General features: G+C 42.6%; 1 protein-coding gene across 1 annotated transcript; it reads right to left on the bottom strand.

Moving 5' to 3' along the window:
- Positions 1 to 2,246: 2,246 nt before the first annotated feature.
- On the bottom strand, positions 2,247 to 15,695 carry LOC100272360 (uncharacterized). Its single transcript, NM_001146843.1, has 12 exons — positions 15,457 to 15,695; positions 14,950 to 15,080; positions 14,818 to 14,861; positions 4,679 to 4,756; positions 3,946 to 4,141; positions 3,841 to 3,871; positions 3,703 to 3,761; positions 3,548 to 3,621; positions 3,202 to 3,288; positions 3,018 to 3,079; positions 2,910 to 2,938; positions 2,247 to 2,557 (listed from the first exon to the last, which is right to left on the bottom strand). Exons 1-12 carry the CDS (start codon positions 15,548 to 15,550, stop codon positions 2,465 to 2,467), a joined length of 978 nt encoding a protein of 325 aa, NP_001140315.1. The 5' UTR covers positions 15,551 to 15,695; the 3' UTR covers positions 2,247 to 2,464.
- Between the last annotated feature and the right edge of the window lie 6,949 nt (positions 15,696 to 22,644).

Here is a 22,644-nt window from a genome sequence, read left to right as displayed (position 1 = left end):
CTCCTCTGCCTCTCGGAGCTGGTGGTCTGAAAGAAGTCTGTTGCATGCTCGAAGACTGAGAACTGTGATGGTTATGCTGAACATTGCTAGCCCTTTCATCATTAGCATTGGAGTTATGAATTGATCGTACATGCCTGGGATGAAGTCTCCCTCCAAAGCCCCTGGTCATTTCAGAAAACCTGTAAGCTTCCTCCCTTATTTGGCAAAAATCATTATCGGCCTGGATGTACTCATCCATTTTCTGAAGGAGCTTCTCCAGGGTTTGTGGAGGCTTCTTGACAAACTATTGGGCTGTAGGTCCTAGCCGAAGTCCCTTGATCATGGCTTCAATGACAATTTCATTGGGCACTGTGGGCACTTGTGCTCTCAGACGCAAAAACCTTCGGACATACGCCTAAAGATACTCCTCATGGTCTTGTGTGCATTGAAATAAAGCCTGAGCAGTTACTGGCTTCGTCTGAAACCCTTGGAAACTGGTAACTAGCATATCCTTGAGCTTCTGCCATGATGTAATTATTCCAGGCCGAAGGGAGGAGTACCATGTTTGGGCCATGCTTCGGACTGCCATGACGAAGGACTTTGCCATGAAGCGGTGTTGCCCCCATACGAAGATATTGTTGCCTCGTAGCTCATCAAGAATTGCTTTGGATTCAAGTGTCCGTCATACATGGGCAACTGGGGTGGCTTGTAAGATTGTGGCCATGGGATAGCCTGCAATTCTGCTGCCAGAGGAGAAGCATCATCAAAAGTAAAGTTATCATGATGAAAGTCATCATACCATTCATCTTCGTTGAATAAGCTCTCTTGACGAAGCTCCCTATGCTGAGGCCTTCGGTCCTGGCCATCCTGAGTAAGATGACGCATTTCTTCAGCGGCTTCGTCAATCTTTTTCTGAAGGTCGGCTAGCCAGACCATCTTCTCCTTTTTCCTTTGCACTTGTTGATGAATGGCCTCTAGGTCCCTGATTTCCTGATCAATTTGCTCCTCTTGAAGAGTTGGACTGGTGGGCTTTCTCTTTTGGTTCCTAGCCTCTCGCAGAGAGAGCATCTTGATTTGTATCCATTGGTTGTAGGGCAGCCCCTGGCACCGTTGCCTTCTCCGGTGGCATGTCGAAGATGGATGCTCTTCCGAAGGTTGTGGAAGTGAGTTCACCGGAGGTGTGCGCCAATGTTGGTCATTTGTTCTCAAATGTTATAAATCAAGAACAAGGCAACACAATTGTTAATGGAAAAGACCTTCGTCCTTCGAAGCATTATTTCCTGTTGGATATAATGATCTTCAGACGAAGGTCATGAAGGACACATCTTCATCATTTTATCATATGAAAATGAATATAAATAAGAAAGTGAAGGAATACAGAGGAATATAGAGGAATGAAGATAATAATTGTTATATATCAATAATTCATTTATTATCATCTTCATTAAATATGAATAAGCATTAACGATATTCATATTATAATGGTACCTTCAGCTTGCCAAAAGGTGGGAGAGCGAGAATGGCGCGAGTGCGATTACAATCCAGCGTGCACAGTACGATGTTACTGTTTATCTATTTATAGGCACGGGACGCAGTCCGGATAAAAGTACATTTATATCCCTGTGCCTATAATCCTAACATGAATTATTGAGGACTATAAGGTCTTTAGCCCCTTTCAGTCATCTTCGTGTTTAAGCTTCGTCAATATGTTAAGTCGAAGGTCCTTAGCCTATAGCTTCGTCGACCACTCTTTATCTCCCTTTATTCCGTCATAAGAGAAGTTCTTCATCCCAAAGCCAAAGCTTATTGTAACTATTCATAATCATGCCGTCGGACATTGCACATTGTATTGGGCCACTAAAAGGCTGTTGGGCTGTATTGTTGTCCATGTGTTGATCTGAAATTACAATTTTGCATGTTGCATGCCGCCGGACAACGAATCATTGCCATCCTCCGAGCGTGTGGGCGAAAAAAAAACGCGGCAACGACTGTGTGGCGTCGGCGCAGATGGATTGGGGAAGAATTGGAGTCGCGAAAATTTGAGGGAAGGCAGGGGTCGGATGCGGTACGTCCGGATTTTTGGAGGAAATTGAGGGAACTGTTGGACGATATATTTTTATGTTTTGAAGCCTAAAACGAGTTTTGGGATATGTTTTGGTCGCCTCTTGGAGCTGCTCTGGCCTGTGATCCTAGACATTTTGCTCCTTCGATACAACAATAAAGCTCCTAATATCTTCTACAGGAACAAAAATATGACATTGGACACAAATCTGAAGGGTGTTTCTATTAAAAAATGTCAATAAATTACTTAACAATCCTCCACGGTACATAGTGAAGGAATATCTTATTACATGCAACACAATCACCATGAAAATTTGAAACAGGCATTCAGCTTATTATATGTACAGGAATCTCCACGGAAACAGCCCACAACAACCTCCAACTCTAGAACCACAATGCTATTTCCTATTGAAAGAATTGAACACTAGCTTGAGAAGTCTACTGATCTGATCACAAGGTCAGCATTCTTCCTTGATTCCAGGATAAGCTCTGCATTCGGTCGGTCGTTGTAGGAGATCTGATTCACAAGAACAATTTCAAGATAATAACTGGCAAAATTCAGAAACTGAGCATTGAGGAGAATGACAGGGCATCAGCATTGACAGCTGAACATGATTAACAGAAGAAAAAAATATCCACAATAAAATTGCTGTAAATCTATAACTTTCTTCTAGGAAAATCAATCGATAAAAACAATTCTAAAAAGCTAAGGGGCATCATTTTGGTCGATTGGTGTAAATGGTTATCGAGGTAAAAAAAAGTTCTTGAAAGGAACCATAGTGCAGTTTTATTTGAATTCATCTACGCATAAATATGCATTCTTCATTCTTGTGTGTGGATAGAAAAGCAGGGTTAGGCAAGATAATTACCCTCCATGCTGCTACATCTGGCTCTTTTCCTGACAAGAGAAACAAAACAAACAATGAATATGTGACATAAATAATATAGTGCTGGAATGTGAATGGATTAGAGCAGACCGGTTGCAATATGTCTCTTGAGCACTCTTTGCATGGAGATATCAATGTCAATGTCAATGAACCTAAGAAAGTAATTTGGCCATTAGAAACTACTATTTTCACACCAAAGTCGAAAAGATGATGAAGGGACATTAAAAAAAGTATGTATTACTGCAAATTACAGTTGCGGAGTCTGCATACTCACCATTTCTCATCAAACAAGTCTCTAATTTCGGTCCAAACATCTTCTTCCAGTAACAGATAGTTCCCTTCAACTATCACTATTTTGTGCCTGCCAAAGTCATGATAATTAACAATCAGTAAGTGTCACACTCGGACCAGTACTTAAAAGTAACTGAAGCATTGTGGAAAGATGGTATCAATGCTGGCATGCAGTCATTGCACATGGAAAGAGTTACAAGATACAGGTACAATCTCATATAGGAAGATAGAAGAAAGGCAACAAGAAATCTAAGTTGTACGGTGCTAAATTAAGTTGATCCAAAAGATTTTATGACTCAAGCAATACATTTGAATCCAATCTAACTTACTGTGGCTTTACAAATATGTCATTCTCAACTGGGTCGCCAACACCATGATCAAATGATGGAGCATAAACTGAACCCTACAAACCAAGATGTTTAGAGGATCAGATTAAATAGCATGCAGTATTCAAGAATTTGTATTGCAGGGCACTGGTAGATACCTCTGTTCTTAGTGTATGTAGACATTTCAGAAACAGTGATGGATTGAATGTCCAGGGTGCTAAAATCAATAACTATGATGTTAGTATTTACCTAAATACAGTTTAAATGAAACAGATTAAACAGAGAATATTAGGCACCTCCTCTTCTTGCATGTGCTTCTTTTGGATCCTAAAGGTACAAATATGTTAATAATTTTAGAAAGAACCTAAAATTTAGATATGGTTCACTCAAAGGTAACAAACCTCCATTGCATCAAGCTGGGCACGATAAAGGTGGAAACCATCCATTGGAAGCATTGCAGCAATTTCCTTGGTAGGAAGCGGTGCTCCACTACCCTTTGTGTGCTTCTGGGACCAAAATGTATTAACACGTCGAACAACTTCAGAGGCAACTGTGGACTTGCCAGCACCAGGTGGGCCAGCTAGACCAACAATGTATCTGTCAGAGCAGTAGAATCAATTCTTTAGCAAAACATTACTCAAGAACCTTCCTTAATAAAATGTTCCAGCCATGTTTAAAAATTTGTTAAAATGATAATTTTCAAATTTAGCACTGGCAAAAAGATCAGAGAAAATCAAGAAAGGAAAGCAAACACCCAAAAATGATCTATACCGAGAAGAATCCTTGCTATGCTTTGAATAGCAATTAAACACATCCATTATTTGAAATTTCTTCTCATATTGAGCAGATCTATCCATTACCAAGCTAGGTATCTGAACAATCGCTATAAATTCTCTTGGAAGCAAATTAGTAGTTTAGTATTCCAGATGACCAAAAAAAGGTTAGACAATATAAGCCAATTCTGTTAAAAAAACAAAAATCAAGGTTGAAAGCAAATAGACTACAGTTGTGACTGACAAGGTTCAAGAACTAATATTCAAAACCAAAAAAGCATTGATCACTGCAAATTTGCAATAGAAGAACATGATCACACAATAATCAATGTCCTAAACAGAATCAACAGGAAAGCCTTACTTTGAATCAAGATGTTCAATATTCTTCAAGACCGAAAGAAGGTGTTCAGCCAAAGTGTCATATACCTCCTCCATCGACCTTCAATTTTAACATCATTTTTTATCAGTATGCAATTATATATCCAATAGTATAAACATCTACTAAGTACTAATGATGATCAAAGTTGAGAAGATCAAGCAATTACAGATATAACCCTTCTGTTTTCACACTGATTGGCCCAAAACAGGCCTAAGCAAAGAAACCATGACAAAGGAACAAGATGCAAGCTGGTCATGGATACAGAGACATGTAGAAAGCATTGCAACATATGATCCAGTTTGAATCAATGGTCCAAAAAGAAAAGGGGTAGTAATGGCCTCTTCTTAAAAACAATAAATGTGCACCAGCTCATGCAAAAAGTGAAAAACTATCGATTTGTTTATTTTTATAGTTGATGGCATCAGCTAATTTTCTAATCATTTCATAACTATCACTTCTGAAAAGTCAGATGTTCAGCAGGTTCTTCTGGGAATCTGTATATCGGAGAAAGATGATGAAATTTGCTAGGTAGAACATGGCCGCAGGGTGAAATATGGCATTATCAATGTGGAAGTTAACACACTATTATGTCAACTAATATGATACTCAATGACTGGCAAAAAATTCAAATAGGTTGTACAGTTGTCAGAAGACAATGCAAAACTAACAATCCTAAGTTTTATTTCATGGTGCAACCTATTTTCCCAGCTGACCTGCCTGGTGCAAAGGCCAATGATTCTTAACTAGATCCAATATTTTCTCATAAATGACTAGTGTTGTTGGGGACTTGTTCTCAAATGCTATGCCTTGACAAAGGTTGTATTCCGAGAGATGTGATTGCAAAAATCAGAATGCGTGAACAGTAACGGAATACTGTTCACTATTTATAAGCACAGGACGCAGCCTGTGAGGAATTACAAGTATGCCCCTTATAAAAACTTACAACATTGACTCAGACATTTATGGACTAAAAGGTCATTCTATCTTTAAGTCGGTTTGCAATGCCGAAGCTTTACGAAGAGGAACCTTCGGCTATCTTATACAAACAGCTTCATCCGAGGATCGCTTCTCCCTATAAGACCTTCGGCGACGAAGCATGGACCCAACAGTAGCCCCTTTCGCGGTGCTAGATCGTTTTTCGTAACGAGCTTGATCCGTGAAAAAAGTTTCTTAAGCTTCGGAGCGCCGAAGGTCTCAAAAACACCTTCCCTGAGCTCGTTGTCGAGAAACGATTCAATTTCCCTGCGCGTGGCGGCCCCACCGTGCAGAATTACTGTTCAGTCTTTGCGGCCCACCGTACAGCGAGTGCGAGCGGGTGTCCGCCTGGTGTAAAACTTCTGGCGCTTCGCCTTCTTACCTGCGGCACTATATAAACAGACGAGTAGGTGTGAAGTTACCACAGCATTTACTGCTATTTGCACTGTTTTGCTGCCAAAACTTTTAACCGTCGCCGAAGCTTGTTTGTCATAATCGAACGAAGCTCCATCTTGAAGCCTGCTTCGGAGGAAAAAAGTATTAAAGTTTCACAAGTTCATAGCTAAATGGCCAGAGTCCGCTCTACCGCCAGGGTTGAACGTGAGGGGGACGAAACGGAAGCTTCGGAGACTGTCCCTATCTCCGAAGCCATGCAACGATCCGGGTTAGTGACTTCGGAAAGGGCTCCTATTGATGATGCAGAACAAACAATTGCTGAAGCAGAAGGAGAAGATGCTGAGGAAACTGACCCCGAAGATGATTATCACCTTGCTACGCCAAGCAAACCCAGCCATTTGGACTTCGGGAAATCTACTGTTTCGAAGGCTGATTTGTCCAAGATGGTAAAGTCAGGCTATTTTACTGAAAATCAAAAGAAGCTACTACGCTTCGGGGGAGAAGAGACTACCCCAAAGCCGGAGAAAGATGAAATTGTTATTTTTAAAAGCTTCTTAAAGGCTGGGTTGAGATTCCCCCTTCATGGGATTATTGCAGAGATATTGAAGAATTTTGGAATCTATTTTCACCAGCTAACCCCTAACGCTATCGTTAGGCTTAGTGTTTATATTTGGGCACTCCGAAGCCAGGCGGTGGAACCGTTTGCTGACAGCTTTTGCCGAGTTCACGAACTGCACTATCAGACAAAGGCTAGAAAGGATGGATTACATGAGAATTTTGGTTGCTATAATTTTGCTTACCGGAAAACTACGAAGTATCCTGTGATCAGCTATCGAAGCAAATGGGCAGCAGGGTGGAAATCAGAATGGTTCTATGTTAAGGTTGATGATGATAAAGAAAAGCTTGTGCAAAGTCCACTGGAACTGACCTTCGGGGAAACTCGCCCCCAGTGCCACATGTTACCAGAGGGTCCGACTCAAAAAGCAATGTATGAATTCAAAATAATTGCAGAGAATATCAGTACAAGGGACTTGGTCCAGGAATTCTTGGCTTTCAAAGTTTTTCCTAGTGTGAAAGAGTGGGAAATGCCGAAGCTGAAGGGGGAGAAGAAAAAAGGTGAACTTGTACGTTTGCCTTACTACTTCAAATTTAAGAAATACTTTAAAACTCCTTGCCAAGAGTGGCTGGATACGATTGAAGTGATGTGCAATGAGATACTTGGCAATTATTCCAAGAAAGAAGATCAATTGATGACTGCAGCCTTCGGCACCCGTCCAAAACGAAGGCTGAATCGAGTGTTGGACGCCTTGGGCTTCGAATACCCAGACTACGAAGATCTGAACAAAGGTGCCGGGGGCCAAAAAAGGAAAAGGGCAACTGAAGCCTTAGATGAAGGTGAAAAAGAGCCAATAAAGAAGAAAATTCAAAAGAAAAGGAAAGCTTCTTCTCCGAAGCAACAAATATCCGAAGTAGAAGAAACCCCCGCATCGCCTTCTGCTGCTGTTGTTGAGGAAATTCTGAAGGTAATGACTGAATCCTTACCTGCGAAGCTAAGTCCACTGGGTTCTCAACTGACAAAGTTTTTTCAGAAGGACAAGGAGCCCGAGAAATCAAGGAAAACAATCAAGGCAAAGAAACAAAGAATCATTACCGTGACAGAGGTAATTGACAAGACGCCGCCGAGAGCTTCGGCCCAAAAAACACAAGCAGCTGCAGAGGGAGCAGATACTGAAATTGTACCTTCGGAGGCCGCAGCTGCCGAAGCTGCCTCAGCTGAGGATGTGAATTTGGAGAGCACGATTGAACATATTGACCAAATACTGCTAGACATGGCTGCAGAAGAAGCCACCACTGCTGCCGAAGAGGCCATGACCACAACGTCAAAGAAAGGAAAAGAAGTTGTTGAAGAAGCTTCGGAAGACGAAGCCTTCGTGTTCCAAAACTTAGTTGGAGGACACCTATCAAAAGCTGAAATAGAAGAGCTTAAAGAATACGCCCAATCCTGTGGGTACAAACCTGGGGCACTCCTCTTCGGAGGCGTTGATGATGAGAAATTAGAGTGTATTCGAGACCAAACAGGGGCCAAAGTTATCAGCACCCTGTCCAAGAGTATTGGATTCCCGAAGCTAGAAACAGACATCAGCCGCTACCGACGACAACATGTCGTTGGTAGTTTATTTTACTCCAACTTCAAGGTAAATAACTTGTCCCTTAACTTTTATTGCTTCTAATAAAAACACGTCTGACGAAGGTTGTGTTTATGTAGAGCATGCTATTGAGCAAAGCCTTGCAAATGTAGCAAGATCTTGAAGATAAAAAGCATGAAGTTATAATTGGAAATTTGGAAAACAAAATAAAGGAGCAATCAGATGCTTTTGAGAAAAAGAACTTTGAGCTCCAGGCAGCCGAAGGTTTACTGGCGGAAGCTGAAGCAAAAATATCAGAACTAAACACAAAGCTTCTCCGCCAGTCTGAGCAGTTCGAACGGGAAAAACAAGATCTCAATGCAAAACTTGAAGCCGAAGCTCAGCAAAATTCGGATTTGAGAAAACTACTGACAAATCTTCAAGAAAAATGCCTGGAATTTAGCAACAAGTGCATTCAACGACTAAGAAAGATTTTTTACTCGGTTGGGGCTAGCAGCGAAAAATTTACCCCATCAGCTGAAGATCTACCAAAAACCTTCGAACACATTGAGGGGGAGATTGACGAGCTCGACGAAGTCATAGCTGGGCATGGTGACTTCTGTGCCTGGGTGGCTTCTCGAGGGACTGCTGCAGCCTTCATGAAGGCTGGCTGTGATCATGGGAAAATTGTTAATAGGCCAAATTTTACTTTGTCACCATCAATCTTGGATGACATCCCTGATCTCGCCCGAAGCATCTCGAATCGATTTGTAAAAATGATATGGACAAAAGGTGGTCGAGAGAAAGCTGGAGACGAAGCTCGTAGCCACCTTGATCCAGTAAGAAATCATACCTTGTGCTTACCTTTTCTTGTAAACTTGATTCTGACTTCCAACGACCTTATTCATGTAGGATGACGAAGCCGAAGCTGATGATCAAAAATAACGCCGAAGCCGAAGCTCCTTGAAGATTTAGATAGTAGACTGCAGACAGTACTTGAAAAACTTTTGAGATAACTTTTGTAAATGTAAACAAAAACTTGTTTTTAATGTATGTTGTTCATACCTTGTAATATATCCTTAACCTTTCACTGATGTATGATAAATGCTTCGATGTGGACGAAATTTCCTTTTTTGAGCCGAAGGCGAAAAAACACCTTCCCTTCTTTTCGTACGCAACGAAGCATAGAAAACAATATTTTCCTTTTTTCCGAAGCTCTCCTTCGTAGAAAACAACATTTTCCTTTTCTCCGAAGCTCTCCTTCATAGAAATTTTTCCCTTTCTTTTTTCTCTTCTTGCCGAAGCAACCATTTTATGCGATGAAAATGATTATCCTACATATGCCTAGATGAATGTTTATGAATGCAAATGCTATGATGTAATGTGATGTGCAAATGAATGGCCAAACACGTATCCGAAGCCATATTCATAGCCATTATTTTCTTAAAAACATTCACACCTCAGCTCTGCATTCCCTTAGGAACGACTTTGGAGCTTCTTCGCCTTTACTTTTGGCGGAATCGGCGTTGACTTTTCGCTGTAAGCTCTGCATTCCCTTAGGAACGTCTTTGGAGCTTCTTCGCCTTTTACTTAGGCGGTATAAGCTCTGCATTCCCTTAGGAACGTCTTTGGAGCTTCTTCGCCTTTTACTTAGGCGGTATAAGCTCTGCATTCCCTTAGGAACGTCTTTGGAGCTTCTTCGCCTTTTACTTAGGCGGTATAAGCTCTGCATTCCCTTAGGAACGTCTTTGGAGCTTCTTCGTTTTTACTTTTTGGCACTCGATGGTGCGCTCTCAGCTTTTACATTTACATTCTTTGGGGGATTTTACTCTTATAAGACTAGAAAAGGAAATTACATATGCTGGCCCCATTAAAAACCTTTCTCCCCCTTTGGAAAGGAAAAGGGTGCCATGAAAGAAAAAATAAAAAATATGAAAAATTACATCGAATTATACATAATATCGCCGAAGCTCATCCGCATTCCAAGATCTAGGAATGTCATTGCCGTCCATATCTTTCAATCTGTATGAACCGGGCCTTGACGAAGATGCTACTAAGAAAGGCCCGTCCCATTTCAACTGCAATTTGCCCACTGTTTCCGGGTTGGCCACCCTCCGAAGCACCAAGTGCCCCGGCTCAATATTTTTTAGCCGAACCTTTCTATCCCGTCATTTGACTATTTCAGCTTGATATTTATTAATATTCTCCACGGCTTGCAGTCTGATCCCTTCTAAAGCATCTTTTTCTATAGAATAAGCAGCTTCGGAATCTGATTCTGCCGAAGCTACTATCCTTATTGATCCGGCTTTAGCTTCCTCTGGAGTTATTGCTTCGTCACCGAATAACAACTTAAATGGAGTGAAGCCTGTAGACCTTGATGTTGTCGTATTGTGGCTCCACACCACTTTGGTTAGCTGATCTGGCCATTTTCCTCTAGGTTGATTGAAGATTAGCTTCATTATTCCTGTCATTATAATGTCGTTGGCTCTTTCAACGAGTCCATTTGACTCCGGGTGCCTGACTGATGCAAAATGGATCTTCGTACCAATTTGGTCACAGAAATCCCTGAAAGCTTCGGAGTCAAACTGTGTTCCATTGTCCACAGTGATAGCCTTTGGCACCCCGAAACGACAAACAATATTCTGCCAGAAAAACTTTTGGACGGTAGCCGAAGTTATTGTGGCTAAAGGCTTCGCCTCAATCCATTTAGAAAAATATTCCACAGCTACCACAACATATCTCAGGTTCCCTTGGGCCGGTGGTAACGGACCTAACAAGTCAAGGCCCCACCTTTGCAATGGCCAAGTGGGTTGTATGAGCTGTGTCAAGGACGAAGGTTGTTTTTGATCTCTTGCACATTTCTGACAACCTTCGCACTTTTGAACCAATTTTGCTGCATCCGAAGCTGCCTTCGGCCAATAAAATCCTTGACGGAAAATTTTTCCAAGTAACGGCCTAGATCCGATGTGAGATCCACACAGGCCTGCATGTATTTCTTTCATTAACTCTATACCTTCGGTTCTGGATAAGCATTTGAGCAACGGAGCACAAACTCCATGTTTGTACAACTCCCCTTCTATCATGACATATGGACGAGCTCTTGCCTCTATTCTCTTGTTATAAGCTTCGTCATCTGAAAGAAATTTACCCTGAAGGTAAGAGATGATCTCAGTTCTCCAATCTTCGCTAAAAACAGGAGATATATTAAGAACTGCTCTTTCAAGGAGTTCCACCGAAGGTGCTTTTATTGTTTCAAAGAACACATCCGAAGGTAAAGGCAGCCCCTGTGCTGCTGACTTAGCTAGCAGATCAGCATGCTCATTTTGTCCTCGAGGGATATTCTTGACAGAAAACCCTTCGAATGAAGCTTCGACTCTTCGAACCATATCCAGATATTTTTCAAGCTTCGGATCCTTAGCCTTACAACTTTTGTCAATATGACCCGAAACAACCTGGGAATCAGTTTTAAGTATGGCCCTTCTGATTCCCATTGCTTTTAACTTCCGAAGACCTAAAATCAATGCTTCGTACTCAGCAATGTTATTTGTGCAATTAAAATCAAGTTTTGCCGCATAACAGGTTTTGACTTTGGAAGGTGAAACCAACACAGCAGCCGCTCCTGCTCCGAAGGTTCCCCAAGATCCATCACAAAACACTATCCAGGCTTCGTTGTCTTTATTTGTTTCCTCCTCCTGAGCCCCTGGTGTCCAATCAGCAATAAAGTCTGCCAGTGCCTGCGACTGAATCGAAGATCTATGAACATATTCAATACAAAATTCATTGAGCTCTGCAGCCCATTTTCCAATCCTTCCAGTAGCTTCTCTGTTCCTCATAATATCCTTCAGAGGTTGTGATGAAGGAACAATTATGTTGTAAGCTTGGAAATAGTGCCGAAGCTTCCTGGAGGCCATCAAGACAGCATACAGTATCTTCTCCAACTCTGTATAATTTTTCTTTGATAAACTAAGGACCTCGGAAACAAAATATATTGGGGCCTGCCTTTTGACTTGACCATCAAGCTTCTCCTGAACAAGCGCTGCACTTACCGCTGAGTGCGAAGCTGCCACATATAACAATAAAGGAGCCCCTGGCATTGGTGGAGTCAATGTTGTTAGATCTATCAAATACTGTTTCAGTTCTTCGAAAGCCTTCTGCTGGATTGGTCCCCATTGAAAGACTTCGGCCGACTTCAGCACTTCGAAGAATGGTAAATTTCTCTCTGCCGATCTGGATATGAATCTATTGAGAGATGCCAACCTTCCTGTCAATCTTTGAGCCCCCTTCTTTGTAGTTGGTGGCTCCATCCGAAGTATAGCTTCAATTTTACTTGGATTGGCTTCAATTCCCTTTGTTGAAACCAAGCATCCAAGAAATTTCCCCTTCTTCACTCCGAAGACACATTTTTCTGGATTTAACTTTAAGCCAGCTTGCCTGAAACTGGCGAAGGTCTCCTGCAGATCAGCAATATGATTCTCCTGCTTCGTGCTTTTGACAATGATGTCATCAACATAAGTTAACACATTTCTGCCTATTTGAGATTGAAGAACCTTCGCAGTCATTCGGCTGAAACTTCCTCCAGCGTTTTTGAGCCCCTCAGGCATCCGAAGATAGCAATATGTGCCACTTGGAGTGATGAAGCTAGTCTTCGGCTCATCTTCCTTCTTCATCCAAATTTGGTGATAGCCGGAATAGCAGTCTAACAGACTCATAAGCTCTGACGAAGCTGCTGCATCAACTAAAGAGTCTATCCTTGGTAGTGGGAATTCATCCTTCGGACAAGCCTTGTTAAGATCTGTAAAATCGATGCACATTCGCCACTTGCCATTGGCCTTTTTTACCATAACAGTGTTAGCCAGCCATTCTGGGTACTTCACTTCTCTAATAACTCCTGCACTGAGGAGTCTTTTGACTTCGTTGCGAGCACCTTCGGCCTTATCATCTGACATTTTCCGAAGCCTTTGCTTTCTGGGTCTGAAGGATGGATCGACATTGAGCGAATGCTCAATAACATCCCTATTAACTCCGCATAGATCATTGGCTGACCATGCAAAAACATCTTTGTTATTGAACAAAAACCTTATCAAGGTTTTTTCCTGCTCTTCGGATAACTGAGAGCCTAACAGCACCTTCTGCTCTGCTATGTCCTCACATAAGAGCATAGGCTTCGGCTGATCTGCTGAAGCTGCTTTCTCCCTTCTGAATTTGTACTGTTCACAAGCTTCAGCTCCATCTATGTTATGGATTGCTTTTGAGTCAGTCCAATTGCCTTCGGCCCTTCTTGCAGCTTCCTGACTTCCATGGATAGCAATGGGTCCCTGATCCGAAGGTATCTTCATGCAAAGATAGGCAGGATGAAGGATTGCTTCAAAGGCATTGAGAGTACCACGACCAATAATTGCATTGTAAGGATATTCCATGTCAACAATGTCAAACACAACTTGTTCAGTTCTAGTGTTGTTGATGAATCCGAAGGTCACTGACATGGTGATCTTGCCCAATGCTATTATCTGTCTTCCTCCGAAGCCACAGAGAGGATGTGTAGCATCATGAATCTTATCTTCTGGCTCTTGCATTTGTCTGAAGGCTTTAGCAAATATGATGTCAGCTGCACTGCCTGTGTCAACCAAGACATTATGGACCAGAAATCCTTTGATAACACAAGAGATAACCATGGCATCGTTGTGTGGGTAATCTTTGAGCTGAAGGTCCTCTTGGGAGAAGGTAATAGGAATGTGAGACCATCTTGACTTGATGAAGGGTCCTTGCACCCCAACATGCTGTACCCTTCTCTGTGCTTCCTTCTTTTGTTTCTTGTTAGCTGGCTCTGAGGACGAGCCACCTGTGATCGGGAGCACCAGCTTCGGGCCCGAAGCAGCTCCAGCTTGGTCGTTGAACGAAGCCATCAGCTCAAAAAGTGGAAGTGAGTTCACCGGAGGTGGGCGCCAATGTTGGGGACTTGTTCTCAAATGCTATGCCTTGACAAAGGTTGTATTCCGAGAGATGTGATTGCAAAAATCAGAATGCGTGAACAGTAACGGAATACTGTTCACTATTTATAGGCACAGAACGCAGCCTGTGAGGAATTACAAGTATGCCCCTTATAAAAACTTACAACATTGACTCAGACATTTATGGACTAAAAGGTCATTCTATCTTTAAGTCGGTTTGCAATGCCGAAGCTTTACGAAGAGGAACCTTCGGCTATCTTATACAAACAGCTTCATCCGAGGATCGCTTCTCCCTATAAGACCTTCGGCGACGAAGCATGGACCCAACAAGTGTCATAACTGAATTACTAATGACTAATGAGATAATGATTTTCACAAAACATAGAGCAAAACCCTAGGCCCCAGAGCACCAAGAAAATTGCAAGTCTAGGGCCAGATATGTTAGTAAAAGGAATACTCCCTCCGTTCCAAATATAAGTCGGCTTGGCTTTTCTAGTTACATAGCTTTTGCTATTTATCTAGACATAATGTATATCTAGTTGCATAGCAAAAGCTATATACTTAGAGAAGTCAAAGCGCCTTATAATTTGGAATGGTAGGAGTGGTAATCAAGTACGTAAACAATGAAGTGGCAATGGACCTTTTCCCCGTGACACATAAGAAGTGAGTGGCTTACCTGGCTTCTACCTGCGGGGTTTGTTGTCTCTGATAACAAGGAACCTGGAAAAACAAAGGAACAATGATAGAGTCAAACACAGTGACACATGCTCGGCAAAGTGGGGGTAACAGGGGGGAAAAGGACGCTTACATTTCGTCTTTTGCCATTTGCGTCTTGAAAGCTTGGGTACCGAGGAGATGCAGGCTGGAAGCTAGCAAGGATCGGAGGCATCGCCCTCACCAGTTTGCTCCTTATAGCGTAACTCCTACAGGACACGAATCCTGCAGTGGCAGGAGAATCATAGTTTTAACTTTTAAGCTACCCCTCGAAACTGCAACGGAAGCACAGGAGTTTGGAATTGGGGAACAAAAGAAGACATCCAGTTAGCACTAGCAGGCAAGGCTGAAGGTTTGCTGCCAGCAAGAAATTTGCATGGAACACTAAGAGGTACTACAAGCCTTGGTTACACAAATCCTGGCAAAGTTGCAGGTCCAAGTGCAGCAGGATTCAGCATGCCGGGAAATCCAATCTGCTCAGTTCCAGCCGGCACGCCACACTTGCAACTTTCCTTGTATTGGATGGAGTCGAAGAAGGCAGAGGCAAACGCGAGCGCGGGGTTAATCCAGGCGCGAGGGAAGTGGTCGAAGGTCATCTTACCCGCCGGCCCCGGCTGGCGAAACGACGGCGGCCGGAGCAGCCGCGCCTGCGCCGCCGCCGCCGCCGTGGACGAGACGGAACTGGACAACTCCATGGCTGGCAGGCTCACAGAATCGACTGGCGACCGCAGTTGATCTTGTTACCGCCGAAACTGAACCGATTGGGCTGGCAACGAAACGAGGAACAAATTCAGAAATCGGGAGCTCGAGCAGGGACGGAATACGAGTGTTTTTTTAGGGTCTGTTTCTGGTATAATTATTTGACAGTGGCTAACAATTACTCGACAAATATTTAGAATATATTTAGAGTCTTGATTTTTCTCTTGTCATGATCTATTAGCCCATATTAGAGAGGTTAAATGGCTACTAGGCAAATAATTAGTCAATTTATTAGTTAGTCTATTTGGAACCTAAGAGTATCTCTAGTAGTTTTGTAAAAAAAACTCTCTAAAGACAGATATAAGGAGTTGCTAAATGATATTAGAGAGTTGTCACACCCGGCTTTAAGGAACAAAGCCAGGTGCATCTCATACATGCGCCAAGAAGACAACATATATAATAACAGAGTGTATGGAGATAAATGTCATAAAACATCAGAGTATTTATTACATAGCGGAAGACTTATTACAAAATAAATTAATAAAGATAAAACGAACTAAGTATCGTCGGCGCCAATGTCGACTGGGAAACGCCACCTAGATCAGATCGAACTCCTCAGTGTTAGGCGGCTCCTCCTGAACCACCTGATCTTCTCCTGTGGGGGGGTGTGAGACAGCAAGAGTGAGCTCACATACGTTCATCGCTCAACAAGTCGTGGGGAATAATGTGACATGAACTCACCAAAGGTGGGAGCTCATGGAGTGTAAGGCTTAATCAATGATAGGGGTTAAAGCTGAGCATTGCTTTTAAGTAGTTGGTCAAAATTTTATTAGCAGTTACTAAGTGTAAGTACATACCAAACCTTAGATAAAGTAATAGAACAAAATTAATAACAAACCCATGCAATGCAAATGACAAAATTGAATTTAAGTTCCATAATTTAAACATCAGAGAGTCCTGAGCTGCTCATGACCGCGAGCACGGCTAGTATACCAGTTTTACACTCTGCAGAGGTTGTACCCTTTACCCACAAGTCATGCTACCCATCTGCCAAGGGGTCGCGAATCCCATACACCTCTACCTAGGAAGCGCGGCAGGGCAACACTACGAGGCCTTTACAAAGTTCCACTAGCTTCCGAAAACCCGCTACAGTTTATAGGAAGTTCCAATGCAGGGTTCCTGGCTGACCGCCATCGCAGCAAAATCAACCAGGGACCTCCCTACACTGACCACTCCCCTACTGCCCTTGCCCCTTTCGGGTAAGGTAGTCTTCCACTAGCTTTCCTAATTAGTTAGCCAAGGGCGTCCCATTAAACCCTTGTGGTGGCACGTGGTTCTCAAGTTAAGCTCTATGTTCCAATTAACATTAATGATCTCAACATGAACATAAATAGAATAACAAAAAGAATTGGAACATAGAGGTAATAAATGATTATCCCAAAACCATATAAAGCAATAGCAAACTACCCAAGTGATTCATGGGTAAACAAGGTAATGAGATAAACAATCTAGGGTGACCTATTGGGTCCCATCAAAATTAACCTATGCATGGTTGAGTGATATTAAAGAACATTATTGGGTAAAAAGTGGTCAAGGGCACAACTTGCCTTCAATGAGATTCCAGGTACCGACTTGCTTTTCAGATGACACGTGTCCTCGCGCTAGTCGTAGCAATACAAACAAACATGGTATAGATAAAATTAACATCACACCAAACATAAGAATATACTGCATAATAATGATCTACGCGTTGCTACGAGACTAACGCAACTTGAATGGATCAAATCGGAGTTAAAACGAAGAAATTATGAATTTCCGAAGTTATTAGGTACTCCGAATAGATTAATTCAAATGAACAATTTTAATTCAAGTTTCAAGGCTAAATAGTGTTACTAGTTGATAGACAATATTAAAACAAAATTATAGGAACTGAAATGGGTTAAAAAGGATTTAGTATGCATTTTCTATGATTTATACAAGTTTCTACCATTATTTTTGTATTAAAAATGAATTTAGAAAGAATTTCTCTGATTTTATTGATTCCTGGACTGGGCGCACTATTACAGGAAAAGTCAGGGGCCAAAACAGAAACCTTTCTAAGACTCAGGACGCTATTGCACGGACGGCGGGTTAGTTTTTAAGTTCTACAGGGTTTCTTTTGCAATTTGACCACGGCTAAAGGGTACTGGCCGCCTAGAGTCATCCGATCCGGAACCGAGGGCCCAGATCAACCTATTACTTAACCAAACCGGTACGCGGTTGTGGTCGTCGGATTAAAATCCGATGGCCCCGAGAGGCACACGCCTACACCCGATCGCGAACACACTCTAGAGATCCAAGGGTTCCGATCTTATTTGGCACACAGGATACCCATTCCGATCCAAACCACCCATAGGCGATCGGACGGCCAGAGGGCCTCCTTCTTCCCATAGATCCCAGCGGAGCCCGAGCGGCGCCCCATTCACGGCGGCGCCCTACGCCGTGCACCCCGTCCGGTGGCCACCGGGCCCTAAATCCTATACCAACCCGTGATACGCGCAGAGGAAGACGAGGCAAAGCTATGGGGTAGCACATTACCAGCGGGGAAGGCGGCAGCATGGCTAGTCACGACGGCATGCGGCCCTACGGCGGAGCTCCAACGACGATGAGCAATTGTGGTGAAGCTGGCCGATAATCATGAGCGGCACGACCCCGGGCGCACCACCCCGTGTATGGTGAAAGCCCCGGACACCTCCACGACGACAGCCACGGCCGAATTGATGTTCCCCGCTGCTGCGGCACGGATGCAATGGCTAGAGAGGGGCGCTCGAGTTTGAGTGGGGCAAATAGAGGGGAAGGGAGAGCTATATACTAGGGAAGTGCTTCGGCCAACGGCTGGGCCACGAGCTCCGATAGTCACGCCCCGGACCGCGACATTCACGGCGGCCGTTGGACGGTCAACCGAACGAGCTTGAAGCGGGCGAGCGAGTTCACCGTGGGGAGGATAGACCTGACAAGTCGGTCCCGCGCGCAGGAGTTCGGTGCTGAGAGGGGTTGGGTAGGCGCGCGTGCTTGAATGGCTGACAAGAGGGGCCTACCTGCAAGTGTCTCAGGGAGATGGATCAAAGGGGAAAGCGCGTGCGGGGACTGGTGCTTGGGCCCCACTGGTCAGTGAGAAACCTCGAGTAGGCCGCGCATACGTGGGAAAATGAATGGGCCGTGCGGCTAGGGTTTTGGCCCAGTTACTGTTTCTCCCTTTTCTTTTATTTTCTGATTTCTTTTTCCTCTCTTAAACTTCAATTTGAATTCAAATGTTGTGGTGAATTTGTTCTCAAATTAAAAATTACAAAATAAACATATTAGTATGGACAGATTATATTTATTTACTTATTTATTTTCTCTACTTTGTATAGTATTTTCCCTCTTGCTTTACATATATTATTCCCAATTTCCTTAAGTGCAACTTGATTTATTATGTGGTCACAAGATGCACAAAAAAAAATGAAAACCAGCATGATACATATTTTAGTAGTATATATTTTTATTAATTGTATTTTTAAGGATGGTGTTCACATGTGATGATGCGTGAAGGTCAAACTTGCATATAGATGCAGTGAAATTGTGTCTCCTTTTATATTATCTCTAACAAATTACAATTTGGGTATTACAAATCCTACCCCCCTTAAAAATAATCTCGTCCTCGAGATTTAAGAAGATCTAAGGAAAAGGTGGGGAAAATCTATGCGAAGCTCTTCCTCTCTTTCCCAAGTTGCTTCATCTTCACCGTGGTGACTCCATTGCACTTTGCTCATCTTTATCACTTTATTTCTTGTAACTCGAGTCAAAGTATCCAAAATATTGATCGGGTACTCCATGTAAGTCAAATCACCCTGAACACTGAGCTCTTCCATTGGTAACTGTTCCTCAGGGACACGGAGACACTTCTTCAGTTGTGATACGTGGAACACGTTATGCACATCCGATAGACTATCCGGTAACTCAAGTTGGTATGCCATCTCTCCAACTCTCCTAAAGATCAAGAATGGTCCAATATAGCGAGGGGACAATTTGCCCTTGACTTTAAATCTCCTCATTCCACGAAGTGGTGACATCTGGAGGTACACATGATCACCTTCCTCAAATTTCAGTGGTCTTCTATTATCAGTGTAGCTCTTTTGCCTGGCCTGAGCCACTCTCAAATTCTCTCGAATTATACGGACTTGTTCTTCTGCTTCTTGAATCAATTCAGGCCCAAAGAACTGTCTCTCTCCAGTCTGATCCCAATATAAAGGAGTCCTGCACTTCCTTCCATACAAAGCTTCAAAAGGTGACATCTTCAGACTGGCCTGGTAACTATTATTATACGAGAACTCAGCATAAGGCAGACTCTTATCCCAACTTCCTCCATGCTGAAGGGCACAAGCTCTCAACATATCTTCCAATACTTGATTAGTCCTTTCAGTCTGTCCATCAGTCTGAGGGTGATAAGCTGTACTGAAATTCAACTTCGTACTCATGTTCTCATGAAAGCTTCTCCAAAATCGTGAGGTAAACTGCGAGCCTCGATCAGACACGATCTTCTTTGGTACTCCATGCAAACACATAATCCGAGCCATATATAACTTTGCTAGCTGAGAACCTTTATAAGTAGTATTGACAGGAATAAAGTGAGCCACTTTAGTCAACCTATCCACAATCACCCATATAGCATCATATCCTTTCTGGGTGCGAGGCAATCCAGTAATAAAATCCATACCAATCTCTTCCCACTTCCACTCAGGTATCTTCAGTGGGTGCAGTAGTCCAACTGGCCTCTGGTGTTCAGCCTTAACTCTTTGACATACATCGCACATAACCACATGTGTAGCCACATCTCTCTTCAATCCATACCACTAATACTTCCGCTTCAATTCCTGATACATCTTGCTACTTCCAGAATGATTAGAATAATCCGAGTCATGGGCCCCCTTTAAAATAGTCTCACGAAGGCTTTCGATATCAGGAACACATATCTTGTTCTTGAACCACACAGTGCCTTGCTCATCTTCCGTGAATTTCGGACCTCGACCTTCAGTAATCAAATCCTTAATCTCTTGTATTTTCACATCACCAATTTGTCCTTTGCGGATTTCTTGCTCCAAAGTAGGTTTCACATCAATAGTAACTCCTTTAGTATGAGCAACTATCCCCAGGTTATGTCTCCTGAAATCCTCAATAATCTCATCAGGTAGCTGGGCAACAATAGCTGAATGAACATGCTCCTTGCGACTCAAGGCATCTGCAACCAAATTTGCCTTGCCCGGGTGATAGTGAATCTCCAAATCATAATCCTTAATAAGCTCCAACCAACGGCGTTGCCTAAGGTTGAGATCCTTCTGAGTGAATATATACTTCAGACTCTTATGATCCATATATACTTGACACTTGGTTCCCATAATGTAGTGTCTCCAAATCTTAAGCGCATGCACAACGGCTGCCAATTCCAAGTTATGAGTGGGGTAGTTCAATTCATGTTTCCGTAACTGATGAGACGCGTAGGCGATCACATGTCCTTCTTGCATGAGCACACATCCTAAGCCTTGGCCACATGCATCACAATAGATATCAAATCCTTTCTGTAGGTCTGGCATAACCAATACTGGTGGCGACATCAACCTCTTTTTCAATTGCTCAAAGCTGTCTTGGCACTTCTCGTTCCAGTTAAACTCTCTTCTCTTCTCCAAAAGTGAAGTCATAGGCTTAGCAATCTTAGAAAATCCTTCAATAAATCTCCGATAATATCCTGCTAATCCCAAGAAACTCCGAATCTCAGTAACTGTAGTGGGTACTCTCCACTCCATTATCTCCTTAACCTTAGCAGGATCCACTGATATTCCTCCATTAGAAATAATATGACCAAGAAATGGCACCTCGCCAATCCAAAACTCGCACTTGCTAAACTTGGCATATAGCTGGTTATCTCGTAGCTTCTGTAGCACCAATCTCAGATGTTCCTCATGATCGCTATCACTCTTAGAATAGATAAGAATATCGTCGATGAAAACCACGACGAATCTGTCCAGATCATGAACACCTTATTTTTTAGATCCATAAAATAGCTGGTGCATTAGTTAGTCCAAATGACATAACGGTGAACTCATATAATCCATATCGAGTCGAGAAATCTGTCTTGGGAATATCTGATGACCTAATCTTCATTTGATGGTATTCCGATCGGAGATCAATCTTCAAGAATACTCTAGCACCTCTCATCTGATCAAATAAATCCTCAACGCGGGGTAACAGATACTTGTTCTTCACAATAGCTTCATTAAGGGATCTATAATCCACACACATCCTTTGTGATCCATCCTTCTTCTGTACAAATAGTACTGGTGCTCCCCAAGGTGAGGAACTCGGACGAATGTACCCAGCATCTTGTAACTCAGTTAACTGCTTCTTAAGTTCCTTCAACTCCTCCACGGACATTCTATAGGGCCGTTTAGAAATAGGGGCAGTTCCAGGTAAAAGATCAATCACAAACTCAACTTCTCTATCAGGTGGCATCCCTGGTAACTCCTCTAGAAAGACATCCGGAAAATCTCTAACCACCCGGATGTTGTCACCAACAAACTCCTCCGGTATAAAGAACATTGCACGCATGGATGAGGAGGTTACTGCAATATTAACTTGAAATCTTTCTCCTTTAGTGGTAGTGAGTTCTACGGTACCTCTACCACATGCTATAACGGCCTTTGCCTTTCTTAGCCATGACATACCAAGGATCATGTCTATATTGCTCTCTTCTAACACTATAGGGGTAGTCCATCTGGGTTGGAAATATAGGGTAAGAAAGGAAGAATTGTAGACGAGGCGAGTAATTACGAGAAATGTTACTGCAGGGGATTTATTAGCTAAGCAGATTAATGTTTTACCTACCATAGCTAATTCATTACCTTATGGTGGTACATGCTAAGATGTCCATCTATAATAATTCAATCAATCAAAGAAGCAAATCAAGCATTTATCATCAGAACAATCAACCAATCTTTTTTTAATAAAGAAAATAGTTTTAAATTTTGTCTTGGGTTCCCTATCTCTTAAAAGATCATAGTGGTAGGATTCCAAGGTG

This window comes from Zea mays, chromosome 3 (genome assembly GCF_902167145.1).
Source record: "Zea mays cultivar B73 chromosome 3, Zm-B73-REFERENCE-NAM-5.0, whole genome shotgun sequence".
In the NCBI taxonomy this organism is placed as follows: Eukaryota; Viridiplantae; Streptophyta; class Magnoliopsida; order Poales; family Poaceae; genus Zea; species Zea mays.
The sequence above is the reverse complement of the archived record's forward strand: the minus strand, read 5'-3'. Positions and strand labels throughout refer to the sequence as shown.